At 36.4% G+C, this 20760-nt stretch overlaps 1 protein-coding gene across 5 annotated transcripts in view; it reads left to right on the forward strand.

Moving 5' to 3' along the window:
* Positions 1 to 19943, forward strand: part of SLC4A7 (solute carrier family 4 member 7) — a 113982-nt gene extending 94039 nt beyond the window's left edge. For 2 of the 5 annotated variants that reach the window (XM_049870942.1, XM_049870943.1), the window contains exons 19-25: positions 148 to 399; positions 4796 to 4864; positions 6185 to 6358; positions 8269 to 8400; positions 10864 to 10964; positions 13248 to 13355; positions 15530 to 19937. In XM_049870942.1, coding sequence (XP_049726899.1) covers positions 148 to 399; positions 4796 to 4864; positions 6185 to 6358; positions 8269 to 8400; positions 10864 to 10964; positions 13248 to 13355; positions 15530 to 15611 — 918 coding nt within the window. In that variant the 3' untranslated portion in view covers positions 15612 to 19937. Of the gene's footprint in view, positions 1 to 147; positions 400 to 4795; positions 4865 to 6184; positions 6359 to 8268; positions 8401 to 10863; positions 10965 to 13247; positions 13356 to 15529 lie in introns of all 5 variants that reach the window. The other 3 variants (XM_049870944.1, XM_049870941.1, XM_049870940.1) reach the window with 3 other exon arrangements.
* Positions 19944 to 20760: the final 817 nt, after the last annotated feature.

The following is a 20760-nucleotide window of genomic DNA, read 5'->3' on the forward strand; positions in this document are numbered from 1 at the left end:
TCTTCAAGGGTTTTGGGGTATTGTCATAATGACTAGAACAAAGATATAAGAAGAAAATTACTTTTCTTCCCTCTTTGTTAACTGTAGGGTTTTAACCTGAAAGAACAATTTAGACTTACAAACACTCATGTTCTTTTCACCTTTCAGAAAGGCGCTGGCTATCACCTTGATTTGCTCATGGTTGGTGTTATGTTGGGAATTTGCTCTGTCATGGGACTTCCATGGTTTGTGGCTGCAACAGTGTTGTCAATAAGTCATGTCAACAGCCTAAAAGTTGAATCCGAGTGTTCTGCTCCAGGGGAACAACCCAAGTTTTTGGGAATTCGTGAACAACGGGTTACAGGGCTAATCATTTTTGTTCTAATGGGCCTCTCTGTGTTCATGACTTCAATTCTAAAGGTAAAATTTCTTTACTTCACTGTTTTAAAATCTTCCTTATCATAAAAGTTCGTACTTCATTATATGAAGGTGAAACATTAAAATAAACTTAAAATATCTAAAATTGGTTTCGTTTCTTAGGATTTATGTGGGAAATAATACTTTGATGTGAGTTTTAGTATAGTGGGTGTATCTATTTTAAACATAATGTAAAAGGGTGGTGTTAAAGATGGTAGTCTTAGGAGGAGTTAAATCATGGTTAGTTATGATCTGAAAGGAGAATCTACCCAGAGGATTTTGTGGGCATATTAGAGAAAGTAATATTGAATGGTGGGAGAAACTCTGTTATATGATGAAAATGTAAAAATAATACTGCTGTTAATTAAATTAATGCATTCTTCCTGATATGCTAAGTGAAATAAAAGTAGTAAATACTCATTAGAAAAACAAACAGAACCATCTAATGTTATCAGTGAAGCATATAAAAAATTATGTTTTGTTAATCATCTTTTAGTCACATCTAATTTTTCACTAAACACTTCTCCTGAAACTAGCGATTTTTAAAAAACATAACTGTAACCATAGCAGATGTAGCTAAGTATCTAATTAATCTGAAATTTGTAAACACTTTTAATTTTATAAACACTTAGGCCTGGACTTCTTATGAGCTGCTTGATTCTCAGAATACTTTTTGGGTACTTACTGTGTTGTTAAGCGCTGGGGCAGCAGTCGTAAATAGGATCTGTTGTTGTCTCCCCGCAAGGACTTGCAGTCTAGTTGGCGAACGGGCAATTTCAGTGTAGGCTAGTGAGAGCAGGATTAGGAACACTTGGGGGCAAGAGGAGAAATATTTAGTGCCTTTAATGGGGATATAGTTCCCTACTGATGGAAAAAAAAAAAAATTTTTTTTTTTAAGGTTGTCCTTTAATTTTGTAGTTTACATTTATTTTAGTATTAACTGCATGTAGTAGAAAAATTCAAATAGACTGAAGAAAGTTCTGAAATGAAAAGTTACCCCCAATTTCCCTCACTTCCAAAGCAAGCTGTCCGGAGGGCAACTCTTTTTCTTCTTTGCTTGTTTGTTTTTAGTTGTTCTGGTGGGGGGTGGCGGGGGGGAGAAAAAAAACCATAGAGTTTCCCAGGAGCGGCTGGTGGATTTGAACTGCTAACCCTTTGGTTAACACCCGAGCTCGTAACCACTGAGCACCAGAGCTCTGTTGTTCTGGTAGTTAAATCATCATTTTAGCGTAAAATACACTTAAAATTTTATTTTTTTAATTGATTATCTTTAGGACAAATCTTTTGGACTAAGGCAGTTGTTCTCAAAGTGTAGTCCAAGGACCCCTGGGGATTCCTGATACCCAGTCAGGGGTTTACCAGATCCATTCTTTTCCAAACACACAACTGTGTGACGCTGAGTTTTCTTCAGCTGTGTCAACCAAAACAACGTATTACAGCAGACTCAGAAGGCGATACCAAAAAAAAAAAACCAAACCCAGTGCCATCGAGTCGATTCCGACTCATAGCGACCCTATAGGACAGAGTAGAACTGCCCCATAGAGTTTCCAAGGAGCACCTGGTGGATTCGAACTGCCAGCCGTTTGGTTAGCAGCCGTAGCTCTTAATCACTATGCCACCAAGGTTTCCCAGAAGGTGACAGGAGAATCCAATTGTCTTCTTTTAAACTAGTCACTAAAGACATTTTTAAAAATGTAAAATGGCTACTTTTCTTACTAAATTTTGTTTTGGTTTTGGAAATTGTAGTTTTTCATAACAAATAGTTTACTTATGTTAACTTTAAAGCATCGATTATTGTTTTTTCAAAATGAGTGAATAAAGTGGATATTTTAAAATGTTTGCTTAGTTTATATTTTATATATATATTTGCATATTTTTTTAAACCTGTTATTACCAGGATTTCTGTGAGTTGGAATCGCTTGGCAATGAGTTTGGCTTTTTCTATTATGTATATATATAGTGAGCCCTGGTCCCTCAGTGGTTAAGCACTTGGCTGCTAACTGAAAGACTGGCAGCTTGAAACGACCAGCTGCTGTGCATGAGAAAGATGTGACAGCCTTCTTCTGTAAAGATGATAGCCTTGGAGACCCTATGAGGCAGTTCTGCCCTATCCTCTGGGTTGCTATGAGTCAGAATTGAGTTGACGGCCATGGGATAGATAGATGATGGATAGACAGATCGATCCACCACTTGTCTGTCTATTTGTTGTACTGTGGTGGCTTGCTATATATATACACGGAAACCCTGGTGGTGTAATGGTTAAGAGTTCAGCTGCTAACCAAAAGGTCAGCAGTTCAGATCCACCAGCAGCTCCTTGGAAACCCTATGGGGCAGTGCTACTCTGTCCTATAGGGTCAGTACGAGTCGGAATACATATACAATATTATATAAAATGCACTATATATATATAAACTACATAAAAAAGTTTTGTGAGGGGGTTCTCATAACTTTTTAAGAGTGTAAAAGAATCCTGAGACTAAAACATTTGGGAGTCTCTGACTTTCATGTTACGTCTTTCGTGAGGAGTTTATTACATTTAAGTACCTTCCATCTCCCTCCTCCCTTACAACCCCTGCTTTTTGTTGGCCTTTAAAAAAGTTTTATTATTGCGAAGGTTACTGAAATTTATATTCTGTGCTACAATTATAATTAAGTCTTCCATGCTTTTTCTCTAAGTTAAATTATAAAAATATAAACCCTGTCGGGACACATAAGCAATATTCTGATAATATAAATGTTCTCTGAGGACTAAGTAGTGTGATTGGCCTGCGTGGAGGCAGAAATATACGTTATTTTACTGTGTTCCTACTGCTCGAAGAATTATAATCCAAGACTCAATAAATTTTCTTAATATCTATGAACTTCGCTTTTTACAGATTGTAGATGCAGGCTCCACGTTTTCTTGGGTTCCTTGTTTGTGTTGCTGAAAGAACTCCTTGAATAATTTTTTTAATATGGTACCATGGGTCATAAACTTTCAGAGTTTTTTGCAGGTTTCAGAATGTCTTTATTTAGCCTTCCATTTGGTCAGTAGTTGGATGTAGATTTCAAGGTTTGAAATAATTTTCTTTTGGGCCTTAAAGTCATTGTTTCATTGTTTTCTAGAGACCAGTGTTCCTAGTAAGAATTCTGATACTTCAGTGGTTTTTGTGCTTTTGGAAGTTTTTTTTTTTTTTTTAAAGCCACTAAAATTTTCTTTGTACTCCTTCCTGGTGTTCTGAAATCTCAGTGGGGTATTTAGATAGGTAGGTTAGGTAAGCAGGTAGAGATAGATAGGAACTTTTCACTTGACCCGGCTTGTGTACCTGTGAGTCATTTTAGTCTGGAGACTTGGGCCTTTGGCTATGCCAGTTTCCCGTTGTTTATTTCCTTTCCTCTCCTCCTTCTGGATCTGTTCCTCTCCCCTACTCTCTCTTCACTATTAAAGGAAATTCCTTCCATTTTCCATATCATTATATTGGTCTTTAGACTAATCAATGCCACCATTCTAAAATTTTGATTTATTATTTTGATAATTGTATCTTTAATATCCCAGGAGATTTTTTTGGTTCTGATGGTTCTCTTTTCCCAGTATCCTGAAGCTGCGTTATAGATAAAATATTCTCTTGGAGTTCCCTGAGACTATTGAGTAGATACTTTGTAAGATATTTTCTTTTCTTCTGAATTCTTTTTCTGGTGGAGTCCTTAGGAAGGACATGCTAGGCTGATTAGCACAGAGGTGGTGGATGTGGGTGTCCGCTACCATTGTTAGGTCTGTTTTCCTCAGGGGTCTCTCGAGTCAGAATGCTGATCGTGGTTTTGAGTAAATGGATAGGGCCTGTTGATAGCCAGGTGTTTCAGTAGGATGCCCGGGCACAGACTCTCTGGGATCCCCCAAACTGCCAAAGTAATAAGGACTTTATTCTGGGGGTGGACTTCAGTCATTGTATTCATTAAATGGTACTGTATATAATATTCATTGGTGGGGGTAGTGATAGTAATAATAGCAGCTAACATATTTTGAGTGGTTGACATGTAGTAATATACTATGTGTTTTTCTGACTGTTTTGTATATTTGAAGTCATTTAATCTTTATGAGAATCTGATGTGGAAGCTGAAACACAGAGAGGTTAAGTATGCCTAAGGTCTAAGTTTTGAAAGCGGGTAGTTTGCAGGGCTGATACTCTTAACCTCTGAACATTTCCCTTCTTAGGATGAGCACTTAGGAGATGAACTGTTTTTCAAGGAGGTTATTTTTTTTAATTAGCCTTTCTCTTGTTATAGAAAAATTAGGTCGGCCTAGTCCTTGTCACTAACAAATCTAATTCTCTCACCATAGATACTTACTATGTTTTTGTGTATTTATTACTGTGAAATTATTTTAGTAACATGCGTTCTCATTGTGTCTTTTTACTTACAGTTTATTCCAATGCCTGTTCTGTATGGTGTTTTCCTTTATATGGGCGTTTCCTCATTAAAAGGAATCCAGGCAAGTCCAAAGTACTTAATGATTTTGTAGAAAAATGCATAAATATTTTAAATTTGCAAAGATTGTTTTTAGGACAGTAGCGATTTGTTTTCGACCCTTTGATGCTTTGGGAGCAGGTTCGTTTTCTAACTGGTGACTTCATATCCACATTTGCCAATTGATTGTTGCTTCCTGCACTTTTTTTTCCTAGAGAGTGAGATCACGAACTGCCTCTGGCCCTTACCAACTCTCAGTAAAGACTGGTTGAGCAAGAGGAAGGAAGGATCGAAAATATTGGGATGGGGAAAAAAGTACTGTTTTTAACATGAAGGACAGCAATTTCAGTGCTTTAAAAAGAAAAAGATATTCATTTCTAATAAAAAATAGTAACACCAGCCATTTTTATGGCACAGTGCAGTTTATGAAACCTAGCACAAAAATTATTTTTTGGTTTCTTCCAAACAACGTGGGAAAACAGCCAGGGAAGATATCCTAATTTTGTAAATTAGGAAACAGGACTAGACCTACTGAAGGTTATTGGCTAAGCAAGCAGCAGAGTCAGAGCTAGAACCCAGTGCTGTCACTCCTCCATGTTGTCTTACCTATGATACTTCCTGGAAACCACCAGGTATAGCCAGATAAGGTTTGTACCCCTCCAATTTTAACGTAGAACATTTAGATCACGTAGCACAGTTAGTACCACATTTTTGTAAGCGACCACCTCCGGTTATGAAAAGCATGTTGTCTGAGGCTGTCAGATAGTGGCCTGTGGCTTACAGGACTTCTCAGAGGCAGTGTCTTCATGGGTCATGCGCAGTCTCAGTTATTCTCAGTTTATAAGTGAGGAAATTAAAGCTCGAAAAGACCAAGGAATTTGCTCATAGTTTTATTTTCAGTGAGCAAAGAATTCATAATTGATACCTTGTGCTGTTTTCATAGAACTGGGAAGTGTGACTTGGAAAAACCTTTAGAAATGGTTGAAATTAGGATTCGATGGTTATGTGTATTAGCGAACAAGGTCAAAGATTAAATGATGGCATGCGTTTGATTATAACAGATAAATTTATTTAAAAATAGTAATCTCTGAAATTAATACGTTTTAGCTTGGGTTTTCTTTTAAATTAATTGCATTCATTTCTGATTAATTAGGATTTTCTTCCTTGGAGCCATAAAATATTTCTATGCTGAAATATTCTCCCGAACTCTTAGAACATATCAAGGAAGTTACAGTTTGAATTTAATAACACAAAAATCCTAAAGTAGCATATAATGTCCTTTCCCAAAAAGCAGAAATAATATTTTCATTGAAAATTTGTTCTTGTTTTCCTACTCTATATATAGTTTTTTGACCGTATAAAATTATTTGGAATGCCCGCTAAGCATCAGCCTGATTTGATATATCTCCGCTACGTGCCGCTCTGGAAGGTCCATATTTTCACAGTCATTCAGCTCACTTGTCTGGTTCTTCTGTGGGTGATAAAAGCTTCATCTGCTGCGGTTGTTTTTCCCATGATGGTAAGATCTCCTTCCCTCCCCCCTCCACTATCCCCCACAATTTGTCATTAATTGATAATATTTTTGTGTTGTGATAATAATTTTTTGTTAATATTTACAGTTGTCTTTGAAAAAAGGAATAACCTATTTTAAACACCTTAGGTGTTTGGAACTTGAAATTTAGTTGTTTCCAGCTATAAACCAGTGGTTTTCCAAACAATTTTCTTATCCCAGTAACCCACCCAGTGCTGTCGAGTCGATTCTGACTCACAGCGACCCTATAGAACAAAGTAGAGCTGTCCCATAGAGTTTCCAAGGAGCCCCTGGCGGATTCGAACTGCTGACCATTTGGTTAGCAGCCGTAGCACTTAACCACTATGCCACCAGGGTTTTCTTAATTTTCTTATCATTTTCTATTTTTTTAAGTTTTTGGGATATGGAACTTGGTTGTATATTTTTAAATGACCTCAAGAGTTTAGGAAGCTTACGGAACAAACATGATAGCCAAACATAAATAGCAAAACAACCAGAACAACATGGTTCTTTTCTTGGATATTTTAATACATCTTCTTCAGAATTTGACAGATCTATGTGTCAAAAAGTTATTAAGACTATACATGATTTTAGTAAGACCATCAATATAATTCATTAAGTAATCGCAGAATATTGCATTTCACAAATAGAGAATATTCATTCTTTTGTAAATTCCATGTAAAAATTGGTTGTGTACATGCCACAAAGAGTTTTAAAGTAAAAACTTGCAGAAATTATACAGGTCATGCCCCCAACTCACAATTAAATTGTAAATAAATTATCACTGAAATAATTTTAAGTATTTAGAAATTAAACACTGATACAGTAATCCCTGGATGGAAAATTGAGTTTAGAAAACCGTTTGAAAGATACTGACAGAGAAAACTTTGCAGCAAAGTCAAGGGGATACAGCTAAAGTTATCCTCACAGGAAAAGGTACAGTAACATTTATGTCTTTATTATTCAAGGCTGAAAATAAATGCAACCAAAAGTTTTTTTATAAGGACTGATAAGGGGTTAACCCCTCCCAAGCCTGAGTAAAGAAGAAAATAAGAGAAATATACGAGATTTAAGACGGAGAAAAAAGATATGGCCACAAATATGAACGATATCAAGAGATTTTAAGAAAACATTGTATATACCTATAGCAGTAAATTTGAACAACTAGAGCAGGCGTCAACAATTTTTATTCTGTAAAGGGCCAGATAGTACATATTTTAGGCTTTGTGGGGTATGAAGCAAAATCGTAGACATTCTGTATAATAAGAGACAAAACAGATTTGTGTCATTTTTTATTCATGAGATTAAAAAAAAAGTAATTGTACAATTTCTTAAAATGCAAGTCTGTTAATGAGAAGAGTGGAATTCTTTTTTATTTGGGATAGCATTTTAATTAATTGAAGTTCAGAGTTTAGGTTCCCGGTCATCAAATCATTTTCAGGTGTTCATCTGTTAAAACCATTCTTAACTTCATGGGCTGCACAAAACAGGTGGTGGACTGGATTTCGACCAGTGGCTGCGGTGTGCCAACCATAATCTAGAGGAAAGGGATTATTTCGTACTATATATAATTTCTAAAATTATCCCTAGGAGAAGTATAAAACTTAGGTATAATTCTGAACTGGAAAAAAGATAAAATCTACCCTTCAAAAGAGCACCAGGCTCAGGTGGATTAACAGCTGAAAATTTTAAAGACCAGGTAATTGCAGTTACTTCTTGAAGTTCAAGAAGATAAGTAGGTGACTCAGTTCTTTTGAATTAAGATGGTATATGAAATCATTTGTCAGCAAATTGTATGGACCACTTTTACGTGATCTGTAGGATTTAATAAATATTTTTTTCTTTTTAAGTGCTATCTCTTTAGGTGTTGCTAATACCCCCATTCTCACTTTTTCAAGGTTCTTGCGCTAGTCTTTGTACGTAAACTCATGGACTTGTGTTTCACAAAGAGGGAGCTTAGTTGGCTTGATGATCTCATGCCAGAGAGTAAGAAGAAGAAAGAAGATGACAAAAAGAAAAAGGAGAAAGAGGTAAAAAGCTAAGAATTTTAAATTTATGCCCTTCACTTGATTAATATTTTGCACCATCCAGCAGGTCCTATTCTAATCATTTCACACGGACTTGCTCCTTTAACCCTCAAAAGTGGTGCTGTTATTATGCCCGTTTTGCAAATAAAGAAGCTGAGGGAGAGAGAGGTTAAGTCATCGGTCCCCCAACTAGGCTCTTACTTAGTCATTTCATCTTGCTTCTCTATTGTCCTGGTACAAGAATACTTTTTTAAAATTGTGTATCACACTGTACTTTTCAACAATCTGAAGTATTTGAGCTTTTTTTTTTAATTTTACATTCTAGCCTATCATCTAATTTCACCTAAAAATACATAAATACATTTATAGTGTACATGTTAATTTTCACAGAAGTTTAATAATCAGGCCTAAAAAAAACCAAACCGAACCCATTGCTGTTGAGTTGATTCCAACTCATAGTGACCCTATAGGACAGAATACAACTGCTCCATAGGGTTTCCAAGGAGCAGCTGGTGGATTCGAACTGCAGACCCTCTGGTTAGCAGCTGAGCTGTTAAACCACCAGGCCTAGATAATGATAAAAAGAACTTTAAGTAAATATCTTTTTACAAAAAGTATTATACAACTTTAATCTTTATATGCAGTACTGTGTGTCAGTTGATTTGTCTACTGAGGTTAAATATTATTTATTTTGAATTTGAGATTTTGTTCTGTTTTCTGATAACCACCTTGATGCTGTCATTTAATAAGAAGAAGCGGGCCCTGAGTATGCAGCATACATGATTGTGTTGATTGTAATGCCCAGCTCTGTTCTCCCAGCCAGAGTATCGTTTGAAAACCAATGATAAGAAGAAAGATAGACACTTTTAAATGTCATGGTTTTAAGTATAGATATTAAAATTACTGGTTTTATGTTTACTTTTCAAAAAAAATTATGACTCTCCTAGTTAGAATATCAATTAGAATACTAACTTGAATTGAGATGCCGCTATTTTAAAGGTGAGAATTTTATTTTCAAGCCAAATTATATATGTAAACGTTTATGAGCTTATGTGATTTTTCAAATTGGATTGGATATAATGTATTTACAAAATATTTGGGTATAATTGCCTGTTGATTACTTCATGTGTCAGTTAGAATGAGGCTTAGTGTCATATAACAGGAAGAAAAAAAAAAAGGTGGCTTAGACACAGGGGCTTATTTTCTCCTGTTAACAGAGTCCTGGAGGTAAGTAAGGTGATGTACTGTGAAGGTGCCACAGTCATCAGGAGTGGAGTTGGCAGTTTCTTGAACCATCCTCACCATAGCATTGCCATTCTCAAGTTTACCATGTGGGCCAAGATGGCTGCTGAACTCCAGCTGTCTGTTATCATTAGAGACAATAGGAAGGAGGAGAGGGCAGCAGGAAAAAAGGGCTTGAGCTTGTTGTCCCTTTTTAAGGAATCTTCCAGAAATGTCATCCAGTAAGTTCTGCTTGCACCACCAGGCCACACGAAGTTGCAAGGAATGCTGGGAAATTTAAGGGGTCCTTGCCCATTTGTTCCAAGCTGGGCACATTGCACCCCCAAGCTATGAGAGTTCTGTTAGTAGGGAAGAAGCATGGGAACACCCATTTGGAAGCTCTCATTCTCTCCTGTACAGCCCCCCTGCCCTCCGTCCTCCATGGTTAGGTCATGATTTTGGCCTCTGTCCCCTATCCTAGTTGTTCACAGCTAAACTCACCCACGCCCCCCTCCCCTGGAACGTTTTGTGATGTCTGAGACGTACGTGGCCATCATAACTGGGGGCATGCTTCTGTCTTCTGGTGTGTAGAGGACAGGAATGTTGCTAAACATTCTGCATGAACCCTACCAAAAAAGCCAAACCAAACCCAGTGCCGTCAAGTCGATTCCGACTCATAGTGACCCTATAGGACAGAGTGGAACTGCCCCATAGAGTTTCCAAGGAGCGCCTGGTGGATTCGAACTGCTGGCCCTTTGGTTGGCAGCCATAGCACTTAACTACTACGCCACCAGGGTTTCCATGAACGTACAACAAAGAATTATCTGGTCTTAAGCGTCAGCATTGCTGAGGTTGAGAAACTTGGCCTTGTCCATGTGAGATGTTCCTCGTATTGTGACAAAAGACATGAGATTTCACAAAATTGTATCTCTCGTGATATACCTGTATTATAATGGATAATCAGATTTGTTTATATATCTAAACTGCTTTTTAACTAGCATCTGTGATTTACTCATAGACATGGAAGGGGTAAAAATTTAAAAATTATTCTTTACAAGTGGTTGTTTTCATTAATTGCTACAAGTATGTGTTCATAATAAAATGAATTATGCAGTCATGGGCAGGCATGTTTTATTTAAATAATATTGTTAGTTTGGGTTTTTAATTCTTTAAGATGTTGTATATTCATTTATCTTCCTGAAAATATTCTGAGAAGAGTAATGGTTTTCCGTATGTGGTCTGAAGGAAGCTGAGCGAATGCTTCAAGCTGAGGACAGTGGTACTGTGCACCTTCCATTTGAAGGGGGAAGTCTCTTGCAAATTCCAGTTAAGGCCCTAAAATACAGGTGAGAGATAATTTTACTTTTTAAAATGTGTTTTGTGTGTATGTTAACTGCATGAAGAAGCCATATGTAATGTTTCTTTAGTGACTTTTGTTTTTAACAAGATGATAAAATCTGCATGTGGCATATCAGCTAGAGTAGGGCTTCATGCAATTTGAAAAGGAATCCCATACTCCTTCCCTTCCCCACCTGGGTTACATTAGAGGCAGGAGTGAAGAAGAATCTGGACTTGGACCAGACCCTTTAACTTCCATGTCAAGCCGGCGAGATTTACTTTTATTCCATCACCCCATCTGTCTTAGAGAAGCCTAAAATCAGTACACAAGTCTCAGAGTACTCGCATTGTCTCAGTAAAACACGGTTGTGTGGAGTCGATTCCGACCCATAACAACCCAATAGGACAAAGTAGACGTGCCCCATCGGGTTTCCAGGGAGTGGCTGGTGGATTTGAACTGCCACAACCTGCTGAACTCTTAACCACTGCGTCTGCAGGGCTCCGTACCAAGTGTACCAAGTATAGTGATCTTAATATGTCCAGTACTACAGTGCTCTGTTTGCAAGGCTCTGTATATGTCGAGTTAATACATTAACTTCATTAGCTGAGGACAGGAGCTGCCATGATGCCGTGTGATCACACATGGGCTGTGACACATTTGAGTGGAGTCTGTCCTGTCTGATACTTAACAAGAAGTGAATAGGTTATCTGTATTTATACTCTGGTCTTTTTAAGTGGACAAGAGCTGCAATTAATGCTGCTTTGCTTAAAATTTCAACATCAAGAGTGCCAGGCAGTTACTGACCTGTGATAGGCCAGAATTTTCAGTCTTAAGTAGCTTTGATTTACTTGCTGTGAAGATCAAATGAAATAATATATGGAAGCCTTTGGAAACTACAAAGCCCTATAAAATATGAAGATAGCTTATTTAATGCAGGCAAAGCTTTTCCCTTCTAGTTTTATTTTGGGAAAAAGACGGAATGCATGCTTTCTTAAAGAAAAGTCTTGATTTCTAGTAATAGGGAAGTTCTTGTTGAGAAGAGGCTGTCTTGAAGCTAAAACACCCCATGAATTATCCCACTCTTCAGATCTTTGAAGTTGGCAGTCAAGCAAGTAAACATTTATTCATGGTGGGCATAGTTTCAGGTTGCATGGCCCTGCCATTTGTGAACTTGGACATTCAAGTTTTGTGTACTTTCTAAAAACTGGTATGGTGAAGTTATAGCAGCCATTTCTTTAGACTTTTTGATGGCTATATTACACTTCTCTACAATCTTTAATTTTAAACAGCATTCTGATTTAAAGCTAGCACTTTCTAGATGACTGCTGTTTAGTCGTTTATAACCTAGCTGCCATCACAGTGTGAATTTACCATTATCTGATTGGACGCTTGTATATTGTAGCTTGTTTGCACGAAATATTTTTCTTTTGGCCTGCAAATGTCTTTACATTAACTTCATGGTACTTTAATATTACCTGTGACCCACAGGCAACCTTGAGTGCAAAATTAACAGTTTGTGTATAGCATCATTATTGGGTTTGGAGCCTTAATCTTTGCAGTATTTCTTAGAGAGAAATGGTGACGTTTGTCCCTTGCAGTAATAAAAGGATGGTATTCTGTTCTTTTGATTTTGATAAATTAACACCTGAACAGTAAAAATGTGAATGACAGCTAAAAGTAGTATTTTGTGTTATCTGTTGAAGTATTTGCAGAGCTTCATTTCCAGTTTTAAAGTCATGTTCCCCACTATTCTTTCTGAAGATTTGTAAAAGCTATGAAAAACAGTTTTTTTCCTCACCATAATCTTAATTTTTCCTTACATACTTCAGATATTTATTTGATGAGATTGGAATTCATGCCCGTTATAAAAGTTTTCTCATTGATGTGAGGCTGTATTTATTTTGTATTTATATTTATAAGGACATTAATGTATGCTTTTATGTTATTTCAGCAATACTCATTAATAGCCAAGGTGATCATCTTTGGTCATCATTGCCTGAGTAATTGAATTCTGAAGAGAAGGTCCACAAATCAGTCTTGCCCATTTAAATAATCTTACTCCTACTCTAGATTATAAAGAATGTTCCCTGTGTAGCCTTTGTAACGCAGTGCCACAATTCTGATATCTTGCTAAACCTTAGTTTTAAGTGCACAGCAAGGGTTTTTTTCCATTTTAAGTTGATGAAAACAATGTTATATAATATGTTAATATTATATAATTAATGTGAATGACAGTATTAATGCTTTTGCAAGTAGTGAATACTAACCAGAAAGTGTGTTTGTTCTTCAGTGTTGATCCCTCAGTTGTTAACATATCAGATGAAATGGCCAAAACTGCACAGTGGAAGGCCCTTTCCATGAGCACTGAGAATGCCAGAGTAACCAGATCTAACACGAGGTAGCTGTAACCCTTTATGCCTTTTGTAACTCTAGCCAGTTTTCAAATTACTTATAGATAGCTATGCAGGAAAAACTTAATTACCTAATTTATATTTCTTTTTTTGCTTAACTAAACCAGCCTTTTCTTCTCCACCTTTCTTTCCTCTCTCCCTGCCAGCCTCCCATCCGTCCACCCTCCCATCCGTCCACCCTCCCATCCGTCCACCCACCCACCCGTCCACCCACCCACTGTATACTGGAATCAGACATAGGTTAAGTTTTGTTTTTTGTTTATACTCTGCCTATTTCAAAAAAATTTGGGATATTTTATAATAGAAATGAATATACATATATTAGCATGAAATAAATAATATAAAAGATCAGAAACCATATAAAGAAAGATAATTACTAGGGATTAAATACCTAGTTTTGTTGGACACCAGACTCAATCGTGCATTCTCTCTTGGTCCAAGGAAAAATCAAAAATGATTGTTTTCCTTCTTAAATTTCTGTTTGTTTTTTAGCATACCATTTCTTCTTCATTAAATACAGTTTCCTGAAGGTATTTCTGGAAGAAGTTTAATTCATGAGTATAAAGGCCGTTCAGTTTTATAATGGACCATGCGCATGCGTTGAAACTATTACATAACCTCTTCCTTATACTCCTTGTTATGTAGCCCTTTTTTTTCTTTCTTTATTCCCCACTTTAATGCCTGAGCCCTCAATTTATACCTTTATAATCATCACTACTTTAATCCCTTAGGTCTCTGGAGAATCGAGATATTGTTCTCCAGGATAGTCAAACAAACAAACAAAAAAAACCCAAATCTGTTGCCATTGAGTCCCTGTAGGACAGAGTCCCTATAGGGCAGAGTAGAACTGCCACATTAGAGTTTCCAAGGAGCGCCTAGTGGATTCGAACTGCGGACCTTTTGGTTAGCAGCTGTAGCTCTTAACAACTTCACCACCAGGGTTTCCCCCTGGGTATTCAATAGTTCATATTTAACAAATGCTTATTTTGTGTACACTTTGTGCCAGACCGTGTGCCGGCTGCCGGTGTATTCGCTTGTGTGTCAGATCAAAACTTCTCCAGGCAGAGAGTCATGTAGCTATTTATGGTTGGTGGCTGTCTTACGGAGCGCTGTCTTTTGATAAGCATTGATTAGCTCTTTCTTCTTTCCCTACCCCCTTTTAGAACTTTTTCCCTACTTACGCTGTATCATCCTATCTTTTTATTTTCCATCATTATTACTTGAGTTCTAATTCTGTAAGCTGGGCTGTTTCTTTCTTCACTCTTCCATCTTAAAAATGTTTTGTTAAGCTTTGTCATTTTGGATCAGTTCTTCATTCCACGAAGCCTGAATTTCACTAAATATTCTTTTTACTGTTAGTAATTTTTCATACCCTTTCAGCACCCGGGGTCCAGGTTGTTAGTATAGTTACGATAAAAATAAAGACCTTACAATGATCTCAGTATATCTGAAGTGAAGGATTGTCTGGGCCATGTCATATAACACAAAAATGATAAGAGAACCGTCCTTCAGTTTTGCCTGGAGAAGGCAGCAAACTGTATATATATTTATACTTTTTGAAAAATTTTTCCTCAAAATCCAAGTATTTATGTGTGGCATTAAATCAGACCATACACATGGAGTCATTTATACTTGATATTAACTTGAAAATACAGAATATGTGTGTTGATCATGTTTATTTGTGAGCCAAATTTGGTGAGAGGAGTTTTGTAAATTTGTTACCTGTTGCAGGATATTATTTGATACTTACCTATATTGGCAAAAATTCATTTGCTAATGGATCTGCCAGTGGATTAGAAGTCAAATGCTACAATTCTCTTCATATATTTGGTAAAATTAATAAATCGAGCATAGTCACGTATTGATCAGTTTTAAGGAGCTCCTCTTCAGTTGTAAGAAAAACAGGAATTTCAGTCACAAGCATATTCATTTAAAAAAACTTAGGAACATATTTGTGTTTGCCTTTCTAGTTAAGTTTACTGGCATTAAAAGAATAATAATAAAATAATAATAGCAAGTCATAATAGTAAAATAATAGCAAGTCATAAGTTTATATTGTTTATAGTTACCTCAGAAGACTTATTAGAGATATTAGCCATGTTTGGAATTTAATATTTGTCCATTTTGAAACCATTTATTCTCATTGTTTTATTTTAAATAGCCCTGAAAAACCTGGGAGTGTGAAAATAAACTTTGAAGATGAACCAACAAGGAGATACATGGATGCCGAAACTTCGTTATAGAATTGAACCAAGAGAAATTATATATATGTATATGTATACTGTGTGTGTGTCATGTCACTGTACATAACTATATTGTATGTCACACTGTTTATGCGTGACTACTGGGTTTTTTGAAGTAGCGTCTGAAGTTTATGAGCACCGTGGAGACTCTGTATAGCTGAATGGTCTCTCAAAAGTGGAGGTACATGATTCTCACCCTTCAAATATTTATTCTGTTAGAATTTTCTCTTTTTTTTCCTGTTCTGCAGTAGGAAGATATGGGGAAATGCATTCAGCATACTTTTCCTTAAATCTGTTTGTTCACCAGTGGCAATTCGTATCAACCTTTAGTGATGCATACTTTATCCATATATTTAAATTTTTTTTACTTGAGTTTTAGCTTGTTTCTGAAAATGGTCATGTATTCTGTCACTTCAGTTTACGCTTTCTGGGAAGAACGGGGAGCCTTTACGCCAGTTCTGTGGGACAAATGGTAACATGCTATGGCTGTTGTGTGTGTGTTTCGTTTACGAAGCTGTCCATCCTGTTTCACAAGCAGTGGGCTTTTTTTGGCCATATGGGCGAATGTAGGACAATGTTTGAACTTTCTAGATAAGAGCTATAGATTTGACCATTATGTTTTAAAACTATTTTTTAAAGCCCCCCCCCCGAAAGCTCCGTATCTAGGTTTCCAATTTAAGAGATCAATAAAATGGCAAGTGATTTTACAGTTTAACCCCATACCAGCCATAACTTTATGAGTTTTTGAAGCTACAAGACCCATTGGCCAGAGTTGTGTTGCCTGTGTAGAAGTTTTTCTGAGTTCTTTATTAGACCCTAGAATGCCCACTTTGCTCTCTGCCTTTCCTGTCTTTTACTTAAAATGGTTTAGTTCATATCAGGTTCAAGTTCTTGATGATTTTTCTGTTATAAGTAGTATGATTAAATAATCAGGAATCAGAATTCTCTCATATGGGTTTATGATCAGTATTACTGTATGCTACTAAGAAATACCCTTCATTTTCTGTTTACCTTATTCTTTCTAATGTATAGAATATATTTAATAGCCACTTACCCTTGATTTCATTTTAAAATATTTTATTTATTTTAATTAATGTGATGCTTAAATACTATATACACATTTGATAAGGTAACAAATAGAGAGTAAATTGTTAATGTAAATAGTTGGTGCTCACTGCATTTACGATTATTTGAAAGCAGTTGATTGATTTTACATCTCTGATACAAAGGACTGCCATATTTGTATTTTAAAAGGAAATTTGACATTTTACGTATAGCTCAGATTGATGGTGTTCTTCCTGCTTGGCTCCAGCGTTTGTTTCCTTCCTTTGATTTTGCTTTTCTGAGCTCTTTTTAACTTTTCAGCTAGTCTTTTTAGTCAACTTTTATATACTCTTAGCTACACATGAAATAAATAAATGTTGTTAAGCCTGTAGGACTGGATGAATGGAGTTGTGAAACTGATTTGGCAAGAGAATAACTTAAAAAAACCAAATGAGTATTGGGAAGCCACAGAAATGTAAAAAACAGTGACAGGAATATTAGGGTGAAGGTTGTAGTGAAATTCAGACGGCTCCCTTTAACATTTGTAGTTAAAGTGCAAAAGTAGGACAAACCGATCTTACAGTGGACCCCGAGGAATGCCAAAAGCTGATACTTTCACGGTTCTGAAGTGTTTAATTCATTCTAAACTACTTATTAACTAATTTAATTTCCCTGTCTGAGACCTGATTGTCAGATTCCAGTGAAAATAACTGATTTACCTTCTGCCTCAGATGAGAGATGGGAGATGTAGTTGCTTTTCTTTAGAAAACATCCTTTGGTACTGCCTTAGAACGAGACTCTGTTGGCCATTGATGTGGAGTATTGCCCTCGGTGCTTGTTATTGTGTATGAGCTTCCAGTGAAGTGACTCCTGTTTGTTCATAGCAGCATAGTCGTTTCCAGACACCCCAGTATTTGCTGCTGTTTTTTAAACTCCCCTGGTGTACCTGAGCAGATGTCCTCACATCCATCGTGTCCTTGTGTCTGGACATCAAAAGGGTTAACAAATGTACTTATTTTACAGGAAGTGATTTTAAACTTTAAACTGAAAACTACCTGGGATCATAGTGTTCCTGTGATTTTATTTAATTATGTATAGTAATTATCCAGTGCCAGAAAAACCGTGACTTGCAAAATAACCTTGCACTCACAATGTTTTTACAAGGTTTCTGATTGTTAATGGCTTCTAGTTTCTTTTGACTACTTGACTTACTGTATGATCTGATATGACTACTTCATTGAAGAGCAAAGGTAATTCATGTTTAAGTAATTAATTGCTTGTTTTTATGTGGTTATGGTATTTCTTCCACTATTTTTGGAAAATAACAATCATGGAGAACATTCACTGCAAGACAGCAAAGGATACAATTTTGCTACATGTATTGATTTTTAAATATTGCCTTAAATAGGTGTGAATGTGCAGTAGTAATTGCTATGTACTGATTTACCTCAAGGTGCAAAATAATTAAACCTGTACATATTCCATTTACAAAATAAAGTCAAACCAACAGCCCTGCACTTTCTTAGATGCCTTGGTTTCCAGGGATGGAGCTTAGTGCTACTGAATACCCTGGCCACAGAGCCACCTCAGGATCGTCGTCTCTCCACCCTTTTTTATTTATTTATAGACATCTGTTTACATAGACTGTAATGAATCCTGATGTTGACCATCTGAATTTTACTTTCTTCTGAAATGCTGTTTCATTCTAAAATAGCAGCTTTTAAAAAAACAATGAGTTAACTTCCTTATGATAAAAGGGCGATTCTATATATTCTTTAGATAATACAGAAGTGAAGCACATAGTCGTTCTGAGACGTGTACGTGTGAGTGTGAGCAATGTTATCGATCAGTTGTTTAAAAAAGTCGTGGCGTACCAATGTTGGCCAAGTCTGCTGTAAGACGCATAGGACAGAATTTTGTACGTACTAATGCATGTGTTTATAAAGCAGAGTTCTTTACCACTCAAAATCATTAACTTTATTTTTCTCCACCCGTAAAAAAACGTTTCTTTTCTTCCGTGTACTCAGAATTTATGTGTGTAGATAATAGCTTTCCGATCTTTTCCCTTGCACAAGGCAGGCTCAGAATTCTTTAAAAACCTAAAAAATGATTTCCGAAACAGATTGAGCACTACAGCTAGCTGTTTTGGAAGGGATGATGTCCTGTGCATGGCTCTGTAGAAGTGCCCAGCGGTGGAAGAGGTGAACCCTGTTTGAACGTGCACGGATTTCGGATGTGTAAGCCATTGACAGAACGTCGTAACTCACAGATGTTTATATTAAATAACAATGTTTTAAATTTATTTATGTAGCTCACATCATTGTTATCTTATGCAGTACCAGTATGTGAAATGTCTTTTAGTCTAGTCCAGCAATTATTTATTTCTTAGAAAGTAAATTTAAAAATTTAACAGGACATTCAAAGTTTGCAATAGTGTTCATAATGCAAAACTTGGCAGTTTTAATGTAAACTAGTCTTTTCTAATCTTTCAAAAAGTAAAATAAATGACAATAATAGGAAAACATAGTTGGAATCATCTAAAGATTATTTTAAAATTAAATTAGCGTATATTGACTTCTACAACTGGCTGAAAGCAATTGTTTAAGCCCCAATTTGATGATTTTTAATCAGGTTTACTGAGATTTGATTGGTTTTTGTGTTGTGGCTTTTGTTGCTTCCTTATTCAAGGTTATTTGTCTTTTTTTTTCCATGGGGCTGGGGAAGATGTGATCCGTTTCCAGTGTTTACTGCGTTTAAATAAACAGATTGAATTTTATTGTTCCTTTATATAATATTTGATAACTTGAGGTGTAATTTCACAGTACAGTTCCAATTTTTATGACTTTTATATTTACAATGGTAATATTTTTTTTGTAATAAAATCCAAAGTACATTAAACATTTTAAATGGAGAACTGATATTTTTCGTTTATATGAAGTACAAGTCTCTAACAAGTCTATAATGTGAATGATCCTGCCTTTCAAATTTGTTTCATAATTGTTAGAAGAAAACTATTTTTGGGAAATGTTATTGAAGTTAAAAGAGCAATAAAAGCCTACTGAATTAGTTGTGGTTATTGTGTTTGTGTTTGGACTGTTGGGAGACCTGTGTATCTTTCTTAGCTTGAGGAGGTGTAGGGGATAAAGGAAAAAGAGTCATTCCCATTTCCTGCCTCTTATGAGTCGGAATTGACGGCAATGGGTTAGTACTCACATGGAGCCCTGGTGGCACTGTGGTTAAGAGCTCAGCTGTTAACCGAAAGGTCGGCAGTTCAAATCCACCAGCTGCTCCTTGGAAACCCTATGGGGCAGTTCTGCTCTGTCCTGTGAGGCCGGAACTGACTCAATGGATGTGTTAGTTGAAGGAAGACAGAAAAGAGGGAACAGTGTGGAAAGAAGATGAAACAAAACTGTGTGTTTCACAATGACTTCTTTTTTTTTGATAGTTGAGAAATACTGAAATTAAAACCATCTAAAAATGGTCTGGTCCATCCTTCCCCCTATTTTAGGATGCATCTATTCAGTAGCTTTGCTGTCACGTTTAATGGATTGCATGCTGATAGTGATCTCTGACAGACTCAAGCCTTGTTTTGCTCTGGTTTTTAATGGCTGATTTTATTACGAATGTTTTCCTTGATGGCAGAGGACAGATCGTGGTTTGTTTTCCGTTTGGCGTGGTGTGTAACGCCTTCCCCCTGTGTGTTCTGCTCTGAAAAGGGTCTGGTATCTCACCATGAATTCGGTAACCTTCAGGGGTGAGATGAAGAAAAGAACTTAGGTTTCTGGAATTCCATTAGAAAGTTTTTATTTATAGTTGTTTTGGGGGAAAAATCTTTTTTTAAGTCAATTTATAAGCTCCACCTACAGAACTTTGAGGCTCCCCCCCCCCCCCCCACCCAGAGAGGGCAAAAGGAAAAGAAATACTCAGCTCCTCACTGGTTTCTGTTCTTACCCACCAAGTAATTGTTTAAACCCCAATTTGTTTAATGTGTTAAAATCAGATTCATTGAGATTTGATTGGCTTTTGTGGCTTCCTTATTGAAAGTTTGTGTTTTTTTTTTTTGGAGACGGGTTGAGGGGGGGAAGTTGTAATTTGTTTCCAACGC

The sequence above is a fragment of the Elephas maximus genome, chromosome 27, assembly GCF_024166365.1.
Source record: "Elephas maximus indicus isolate mEleMax1 chromosome 27, mEleMax1 primary haplotype, whole genome shotgun sequence".
Classification (NCBI taxonomy): Eukaryota; Metazoa; Chordata; class Mammalia; order Proboscidea; family Elephantidae; genus Elephas; species Elephas maximus.